At 33.0% G+C, this 10,136-nt stretch overlaps 1 protein-coding gene and 1 pseudogene across 2 annotated transcripts; both read left to right on the top strand.

Moving 5' to 3' along the window:
• Positions 1-1,093: 1,093 nt before the first annotated feature.
• On the top strand, positions 1,094-8,321 carry LOC133669494 (telomerase reverse transcriptase-like; annotated as a pseudogene).
• A 541-nt stretch (positions 8,322-8,862) lies between these two features.
• LOC133669478 (uncharacterized) lies at positions 8,863-9,883 on the top strand. 2 transcript variants are annotated; one of them, XM_062089651.1, is made up of 2 exons: positions 8,863-9,414; positions 9,593-9,883. In XM_062089651.1, the coding sequence occupies exons 1-2, from the start codon at positions 9,217-9,219 to the stop codon at positions 9,731-9,733; spliced, it is 339 nt and encodes a 112-aa protein (XP_061945635.1). In that variant the 5' UTR covers positions 8,863-9,216; the 3' UTR covers positions 9,734-9,883. The 2 variants fall into 2 exon arrangements, with proteins under 2 accessions (XP_061945635.1, XP_061945628.1); XM_062089644.1 differs by having other exon boundaries at positions 8,880-9,414; positions 9,581-9,883.
• The last annotated feature ends 253 nt before the right edge of the window (positions 9,884-10,136 follow it).

Below are 10,136 nucleotides of genomic sequence, written 5' to 3'. Positions count from 1 at the left end.
TATAAGAAAAATTATTAAATTAATCAAATAGCTTATATTTTTTATATTAGATTTCACATATAATTGGTTTTAAATTTTAATTTTATAAAACTTAAAATAACTTGATTTTTATTCATGAAAATTTATTTCATTATGATGAATATATGTTATTGAAATACTAAACACTTCACATATTAGTCTTTATTATTTTAAAATATAAAAGATATTTAAAAAAAATTTAGAGTTGAAATAAGTCTAAATCTATAAAATAAAAATAAATAGCAACTATGTTTTTAATATAAATATGTATTTAATATAAATATAATAATAGAATATTAATATATACTAAATATATATTCAAATTTATAGGTAATATTAATTTAAAATTTTAGTATATATACTACTAATAAAAATATTTATATATAAATTAAAATAAAAAGTAAAGTATTTATTTGTTAAAATATTTTAAAGCAATAAAATATTTATTGTTATCTAGTATAAATTATTTATTTTTAAATTTTTATTAATACAATTAGAATGACTTTTAAAATTCAAGAACACCATCAAAATTTAATTTTAATCTTTGAACAAAGATAAAATAATTCAATAATCTATCAGTAAAAGTGAATCGAAGCTTTAGAATTTGGGAGATTATCCGAAACAACTAGACCGGCTGCCGGCAACAGTGAAGGGCGTTCAAATGAGGCTCTTCAAGGCTTGTGTGAGAGTAGATTGAGATCTAGAAAGCCATTTGGATGGCAGCGCCGCAAAAAGCAAAGGCCTTTGGATGCTGAACAAACTGGTGGTAAGATTTTTTACATTATGGGTTCTATAAATGGCGGTAGCTCACCTGAGAGGCTTCCGGTTGAATTCAGTAACAGTTCCAGTCACAGCTCTGGAAAGGTAATTTCTTCTGAAGATCATGTTTGTTTATAGCTTTTTGTCCATGGTCTGTACAGATGGTTTCCTCAAATTAGTTTCTTTTTGATCAGATTTTTTTCTTTGTTTTTTTGTATCTGCAGATGCTGCCTCAATGCTGTTGTCGTCTTGTTACAAACTCCCAACTTAGCTCCTGTTTTCTTCGTTATTGTATAACCTTAATGATATTTAGATGTACTGAAGTGCCTGAAGCCTAATTTGGGTGGTTCAAAGTCTCTTATTCAGAGTATTTTTGGCATATCTGATGAAGATGCAAGTGCTCCATCAATGCCACTTTCTTACAGCAAAGGCTTTTGTCTCATTAGATCCACATGCCTGTGAGTCAAGCTCTACATGCAATATTTTGTTGTTGTTAAGAGTTTTCTTAACTATTTTGTTTTCTTAACCATGCTTCAGTGATTTCTAGTAACATTTGCACCACCTCTTATGTTTATAAATCCTCATGTTATTCACCTCATTGGGCTACTATGAACATATAAACCAAGCCCAACAGACCACATGGTTAGGTTTTTCTGCTCTTTAATCATTTTTAGAGTCTATTTGCAATATTCTATCTAAAACAATTCTGTGAAGTGAAGAACATTCTTTAAACTATGCCTACATGAAACTTCAATGTGAATGTGATATTTTCCAGCTGAGCCAAGATTGAACAATTAGATAGTTGGAGCAAACATGGATATAAGTTCCTTGAAATTGTTAGGCTCCAAATGGGTGTGGTAGGGAAGGAGGATTTGCAAGCCATTTTGTAATTCTCTGTAAGACTGGTTCGCTATATTTCCTTAACTTTTGTTTCTTTCTTGATATGGCTGCTATGAATGGTGCGATACTGAATAAACAAGTCTAAGAAATGTATTATATTGATACCACAATGCCAATAGAATCTCTAATATTATACAGTGAAATGCAATCCGGCATGCTGTCAATAACCAAAACAAAACTTTTGTGGCAGCAAATTTCCATCTGATCCGGTTTTAAAGTGTCTTCACTAGATTTGAGATCCAATACAAGCCAATCCATAGACAAGGGTTCCTCAGAGTCAGAGTTTCCATCAGATGATATTAATTCAACACTGATTGTTTTTTCGTTCTTTTTTTTGAACGACAATTACAAGGAAGCTAGGGAAGTGATTCAAATATGAACATGATTTCTAAACTTCAGAAAGTTTCAGATAGAGGATACCCTGAGGAAGCCAAGTGATCTTTCTATTAAACTAATGATTAGAAAGGGAGCTTTTTGAAGAAAAAATAACAGTCCTGAATTTTCTGTCTTGCCAAACAAACCAAATATCTGAAACTGCTTGCTGCCACAGATTGCTCTCTCCTGCTCATAAACTAGGTAGTATTTAGGAGAAGCTTTTCGGTCTTTTAAAACACAAACATGTAGGTTATGCAAAACTATGGGTACTTTAGGAAAAGATAGGAGTATACTACATGCAGAATGGATCCAAAATGACCACGATGAGCAGTGTACTGATTTATTGTTATTTTCCTTCCTAGGTATCTTTCCCTTGTTAAATTATTTAAGGTTCTTATATGTTAAACTCAATGCTGAAAGCATTCAAGATTAATGCAGAGGCACTGCTCTGTTTCATCATCAAATCAAAATGCCATGGAAAATTCAAACTCAGTGTTTGAGGTAAGTTTTCATCCTGGGACCTCTGTGAAGTCTGAGAGGTGTGTGTGAAAATTCAAACTAGTTTAATTTCCTTTGCTTGCAAGAATTTTTATTTTTATTTTTTTTGTGGACAATTCTCTTTTAGGGGGATGGTTTAGAGTGATAATTCTCAGGGAAATTCCATAGTTTTTGTTAATGAACGGTGTGATAAAACTCTGGAAACCATTGATCCTTAGACACTGATGCTAAAATCTTATTGCTCAAAAAGTCAGGTAGTATCATTTGTATGGATTGTTTGTAGAAATGCAGTCCCTCCTGATTTGCTAGGGAGTCCTGCTAACTGGAGAATCGTAAGGAGAAATATTGCCAAGTTTATTGGGCTAAGAAAGTTCAAAAAATTCTCACTAAAGCAATGTATGCATAAATTGAAGGCTTCTGGGTTTCTATTTCTGTCTGATAAACACTATTCATGTTGCTTGGATACTCGAAAGCTGAATAATGTGCCAGGGCAGACTGCAGGCTTGCATAAGGGTTTATATAAATGCAATGGTGCTGTAAATGATTTGAAACACTACTTTTATAGAAATGGATATATTGGTTCTTTTCATTTCTGGTTGTGCCACTGGTACTAGCCAACTTCTATGTCACTGAAAGTGAGCATGGGAAACATGAAATATATTACTATAAGAACTCAATTTGAAGAAATTAAGAAATAGGCCCCCTTCTTGCTTGAAAGATCATAACTATCAGTGCTCGGATAAAGCTAGTGTTGAAAGTATTATAGGATGTAGGTTGTTTTGTTTCTCAAAGCTCAGGCTTCTTCCAAAGAAAAATGGAGCAAGGATGATGGAAAATCTTAAAACATCATCAACAATGCCTACTAAAAAATCCACTTCTGAACTTTACTCATTTACTCATTTGGAATGCAGAGAAAAGCACAGTTCTTTACTAATTCTGTCAAATGTGAACATTTTAAGTCTCTGAATAGTGTTCTTCATGATACTCATGCTGTTCTGAAAGGCACACGGTTGAAAGAACCAGAAAAGTTAGGGTCATCAGTGTTTGACTATAATGATATCTACCATAAGTCGTGCTAGTTTGTAATTGATCTGAATAAAAGATCAACTATGATGCCGAATGTGTTCGTTGTTGTTTCTGATGCATTTGATTCCATATATCAGGACCAACTGCTTTGTGTAATGGAAGGAGGAATCAGATCCATCTAAACAGCTGCAAATAGATTTGGATCGAGGTTTAGTTGAGTTGAGCTATTGATACCTATAACTTCTGTTACATTTTCGACACTTGTTGTCCCTTGCAAAATTCCAGTGGTCTTTCATTCCCTGGACACCCCAAATACCATTTTACATGGTGGTTTTTATTTTTTTAATTTGTTACCAAACCACATGTACATTTGTGCTGTGCTTATTGTTATAGCCTTTTGCGTTAGTCTTGCTCAGTGTTTGAACACCCATACAAACAAATGTTTCTGATCCACTTGCACTGAGATGTACAGGCGACCAATTAATAATTGCTAAGATTCATATATGAATTGTGTAGTAGTGTTAAAATCTCTTCCTCGTTCCTCCAGCTCAATAATGATTTGAGTTCATTATAATACCATTTTATGTTTCTAATTTACAAATGCTTTCTACTGCATTTTAAAGTTATTGATGGAAGTAACTTTTCTCAATTTCTTGTTACCTACTGACCTTTTTTTTTTTTGGTTTCTTAATCAAATAAAATTTCATTTTAGTGCAAGATTTTGAAACAATGCTAACCTTGCAAATAAATTAGTTGTAGGAGAAGTGTCAGATTTATTGACAAGCAAAATTTGTGTGTAAATTGCAGGAATATTGTCTAGCATAGCAAAATAGAAAAATGTACCTTGTCTCATAATTATTGCCTTTGTCCTACACTAAACGTGTAAGCTTACTTGCTTATGCATTAATTTTGCGTTACATAAATAGTTTTGAAAATACGAATATTTTTTGCCTTTTGCCTTGTGAAGTCTCAACCAAGTCCCTTTTCTTGCATTGCATTTGCTTACCTATGCGTAGCATGGCAGCTGTTGAAAAAAAAATACCTTTTGACCCTGAGTTGTGTCCAAAATCTGTGCACCCCTATTACTTTGATGTTGCCATTAGCTCACCACCTTTTTTTTTGTTTTTCCTTTAATTTTTTTTTGTCAGTGTTATGATAAATGGTGTCATTCGTTTATATTTGATATTTATGCTCACTTGTATCTTCTATGATGTAGGAAGATGGTGATTTTGATCTTGTTGCTGGAGAAGAAAAGGTACGTGTTATCTATGATTTAGTCTTTCATGTAGTTATGATTCTGTTCTTACCCTTTTTCCTGATCTTATAGTTTTTTCCCATACAACCTTGTGTTATCCTAAATTTGAACAAGCATAAAGTTAAAAAAATCCTAAAAAAGTAAATTACCCTCCAATCATGTTTTGCAACTTTCAAAGTACACAGTGAAGTCGAACAACTTTAATACATTGTTATATATGTTTTTGAGTCTTTTAAGTCATAAGTGATTCTGTAGTTATAGTTTCTCCATTCCTCCAAAAGATAAGTGTATTTTGATAATTTTCAGATTTGAAAGAGGGTGTCAAAGTAGTTTTTATAGGAAACATTGTTCTTGCCCTTGAAACCATATTTTGGCCCTTGTGTTATTTGCAATCTGTCAATTTATCTCATGTGTTGTTAATTGAGTCATCTGAACCCTATATTATACAGATGTTGTCAAACAAGGCCAATAGACTCAATCAATATTGTCTGTCACTGTGTCTATTAGTTTTTATTTTTGACATGTAATTTAATTGTAAAAAGGATAACTTTAAATCAATCTCCAACTTATATACTCGTTAACAGATCAATCCCCAATCTTCAAGAACTTGCTAATTTCTCCTTGTACTTTCTTTGTCTAACAAGTTCATCCTAATCAGTTTCCCTACCATAAAATTAACTTATGGACTTACCAAAGGGAAGGAGAGATGAAGGTGATTAGGGCACATTTGGATTTGTGTCCTACAAAGAATTTGTGGTGGGCTAGGGTGGTTGGGGAATTAGGGATTTTAGATAGGAATTCTGGTATTTGGAATTGGAATGGATTAAGGATATGTTTTGGGAGGATCTTTTCCGTAGTGATTAGTAACCGAGGTTACTGTAGGAAGAAAGAAATAGAATATAAGAGAGAAGAGAACATGGAAGAGGATTAATAGCCTAGATCCTGAACAAGCTAATATTCCAAAGTAAACAAAATCCTAGATGGACCCAATTTTAGAGGAAATATAAAAGAGGAGCGCTCCACTTATATATGTATCATTGGCTGCATCAAACAGAAAAGTTGTAGTAGTGTTGCCAACAGAAATGATCCTTCAATGTTGAATAAAGCGTACAGTTTCTTATATTTTCACTTGCATTGCTTCATATGAGCCCCTGAGAATAGTAATTCCATTAACCACCAATTCATTTTCCTTGTTCATTCACTTTTCTTGAGCCCCTTTTACAAATAGACTTGGGGGTCGGATCTCATTTATTATATTAACAGGTTAACAAACCAATCACTTTTTCAAACATATATGGTTGACCTAATTGCTGAGGTATAAAGATTCTACTGCTGTAGATATGTTTTCTTGTCAAAAGCTAACTGTTGCTGGAAAATTTGTCTTCTGTTATTTTGCAGGGGTGTGGTAGGTCTCTGAAAAAGGAACGGCTTCTTTTCAATCTGAGCAGGTGAAGTGCAATGTACTTCAGTTGGATGACAAGTTTTACTTGCAAGTCAAAGGTATACCTCAAGGAAGCACTTTGTCTTCTCTGCTATGCTCCTTATACTATGGGCACCTTGAAAGGAATGTGATCTTTCCTTTTCTTGAAGATTTATCCAGAAGACATTCCTATCAGGATGCTTCTGCTATAGGAAGTAGCAGTGGGGATAGAGTTATCTCACCCCCACATTACATGGTTCTTAGGTTCATTGATGACCTCCTTTTTATATCAACTTCTGAAAAGCAGGCTACTATCACGGAGTGGATTTTGGGATTATAACTGCTTCATGAATGAGGAAAAGTTGTCTTAGTATAGATATTGAACACGTATCAGGGCTTCAGTCAAACAAGCTCTATATTGGTGAGGACAGTATCACCTTTCTTCAATGGAGTGGCATACTTTTAAACTGGTGCACTTTAGAAGTCCAGGCAGATTATGCGAGGTTATCTCTTAGTGTTTTTGCTGGATAGGTCTTATCCATATGCTTACTTTGGCTTTCCTGTGGTGTTTTTTGGTTGTTAATTTGAAACTCATAGCTGTAAGCTATTGCCCCAAAGACTTTTAGTCTTTAGGATTTTTTTCTAGACTTGTAAGTTGATCCAAATAATCTGAATGGGATGGAGAATCTGCTGAAGATGTATACATTATTTGACTATCAAGGGATGTTCTTATTCTAGGAAGTAGATTTTTATTATAACATTACTCAAAAGAGATCCTTTTCTTTTCCAGCTAAAAAATCTTGTGTGAACTGAATTATTTAGGAGAACTTGATGTTAATTAATTTGATAGGATACCGATTAGACTTATTTATTTATTCAAGACCGTATGGTTTGGCACCCACAGAGAACCCAAGACTTTATTATGTGTTAAAACTGTTAATTAGATGAAATTTTACACTAGGCTTACAAACGAGAGATGATACCCTCTAGTGTTTTGAGGTGGATTCCTCATGTTCTTGTATAAGGTGTTGGTTCCTCTAGCTCATGGAACTTTTCCCTTTTGGTTCTACATCAGCATGTTTCGTATAGCAATCATCTCTTAAACTTGTTTACCATACGCTCCACAGCACTCGATATTTTTGTTTAATGTGTTTAAGCGATAACTTGTTTAATCTATTAACAGGTATCTGAATAACCATGTAAACTCTACTCTTACTGTCTGCTTCCTAGTAAACATCGGAAGAGGAAGCTGTGCAATGCAACTTCATGAGACCCGAGTGCCATCCCACATTCTTCGATTCTAATATTTACTCAACACCTGTTGCCAGATTAAACATCTACCAAGCATTTTTGTTCTGTGCAATTAAGTTCCATTGTTATGTTTCTGACATGTCTTTCCATTGCCGACTGAGTGCATATTCTATGTAAACATGATTGAATGGTCCTTGAGGTATGAATCTATTCCCAGATGTTCTTTTTTGTAGTTGAAATTGATATTATGAAGCTTGGTTTATTCATATTCACTCACTTCTATGGTAAACTGGGATTGAATTGTTGGTTATATGCACAAAGTTTGCTAGTTATTAAGATGCTAACAAACGGCTCTTTTGTTACATGCTCTCATTCAGTTTCTGAACTAGGATCCAGACTAGTTTAAGGGATCTTTTTATGTTTTTTCTCCCTTTTCACCTCTATTACCTTCTATTCTCTCTCTTTGTTCATTGACTGCTAGGCATATGTATGTTCTCATGAAGAGAAGGATGTGTTCTATGCACCTGAGATCTTGTCTCCGCCAAAGTCTTGTATTGGAGGATGGAGAAGTTGAATGGCTTGGGTTGAATGCCTTTATCCAAGTGTTGAAGAGAAAACAATCACTGTATACAGAGTTGCTCTCTCGATTGAGTTTGGAAGTTATCAGAAAATAGTGCAAATGGGAGTCCATTATCTGATCTAAAATATGGGTTAGCTGTGTTGGGTTTTATGAATATCATATTAGCAATGGAAATTATGAAATAAGATTATTCAGGAGTTTTTATAATTTTGTTAAATAAATCTAAAGTTCTTCAAGAATTTATCTGATTTTCTTTGATTTTTAATAATTTTTTAAAAGTTGTGTTGTCACAGATCATAAGCTGTCTAATTATTTAGTTTTTAGTGGTAATCCACGCGAACCATTAATAAAAATTCTTCGAAATCTTTATTTAAGAGAAGGAAATTGTTATGCTTAAGGTGCTAGTTTTAATTTTGTGTTGATATTTGACATAGTTTTTTTTTTTTTTAATCTAATAAACAACCACTAAAAAAATAAGAGACATGACTTTTTATTTATAAAGAAATCTGAAAAAACTTTATAAATTGATAAAAAAATTAATTTTTTCCTGGAATAATATTCATATATTAATTTAGAAAATTTTTAGAAATTAACTCAATCAAGTCATTACGTGATTTTTCTAGGTCTAAAAATATAATATTTGTATTAATTATATTATAATATTTAATTTTTAAAATATATTTTAATCAAGTTATACTTAATTAAATCATTCAAGTTTATTTTATGACTAATGATTCTTGTATTACCTATCAAATTTCTAATATGTTAATTCAAATATAAATTTTAATTTTAATTAAATAGAATTAAATAATTTAATTATACACAGTTAAATGACGCGCAATTAAGAACAGCCACAGCCTGCGATTATTTAAAGCAAACCTGTTTAGTACTAATTCTGAAAATTACACCTAAAATCTTTCCAAGCCATAGAGAGAAGAGAGAAGCCCGGTGGGTAGCTAGCTTCTACAAGAGAAAAAAAAACAAAACATTCCACTATCTATATGTAGTTCTTGAAAACCAGAAAAGCTGTGTGTATCTCAACCCCATAAAGTCATATTATCAATTTGCTTTCTCTCCTCTTTCAACAACCGAGAAAAAAAGGAGGAGAGGGAATTTAGTCTCTGAACATCAAATATGGGAGGCTGCGCTAGTGTACCGAAGGACTTGAAGGATGAAGTTGGCTCCGCCCCAGCACCCGAGCCTCCCATGGAGGAAACCGCGGAGAACAATGAAGCTGTGAAGGTTGAGCTAGAGGCCGTAGAAAAGGTTGAAGAAGAAAATGCTGAGAAGAGTGACGATTATAAGAAGTCCCTTGGATCATTGCTTAATGAGGTAATTAAATACCTTAAGACAATTATCTCATTCTATGCTGTTTTCGTAATTATTTTTTTGCCTTCCATTAATTTTCTCAAACATCCATCCATGCACGAGTATTGCCATGCAATTTTACCCATGGATCGATCAAGTTATTCTCAAGCCATTTCAAATGCGTTTGCAGAATGAAGTGCAGATGGAAACAACAAGCGAAAGCAAGGAAGAGGAAGTTCCATGCAAGCAAAACGAAGAACAAGCAGCAACTGAGGCTCCTGCGGCTGAATCAGAGAAAGAACAAATCAAGAATGCTGAGGGAGAAAAGAAAGAAGACAATTAGGAATTATACTTGGAGAGCCATGGATGTTTAGAAATAAATTTAAAGAAACACTTGTTTTCCCAGCTTCTGCCACACTTGCTGGTGTATATTTTTATAAACAGCACCGAGAGTTGTTTATTTCTTCAATTATATTAAATCCCTTTTTTTTCCTTTTCTTTTTTAGGGGTGATTCCAACAAATTTGACAAGTTAAATACAAATTAGAATTGATAATATAATTAAATTGTTTACATGCAAGGGGTATAGATACATGGAGATGGATATTGTTAATGTTAGATATATTTAAAATAATAATAATAATAATATTGTCTTCCATTATATTCATGTTTTTATAATTCTTTATTACTGTCATTTTCTTTAATTAAACTCTCACAATTAAGGTATAAAAAGCAGAATTGATAATC

This window comes from Populus nigra, chromosome 1 (assembly GCF_951802175.1).
Source record: "Populus nigra chromosome 1, ddPopNigr1.1, whole genome shotgun sequence".
NCBI lineage: Eukaryota > Viridiplantae > Streptophyta > Magnoliopsida > Malpighiales > Salicaceae > Populus > Populus nigra.
The sequence above is the reverse complement of the archived record's forward strand: the minus strand, read 5'-3'. Positions and strand labels throughout refer to the sequence as shown.

Bases quoted from the DNA above. Each gene is read 5' to 3' on its own strand.
- LOC133669478 (XM_062089644.1), top strand. From the start codon at position 9,217: ATGGGAGGCTGCGCTAGTGTACCGAAGGACTTGAAGGATGAAGTTGGC. The intron at 9,415-9,580 runs GTAATTAAATAC...ATGCGTTTGCAG, and splicing joins TTGGATCATTGCTTAATGAG to AATGAAGTGCAGATGGAAAC.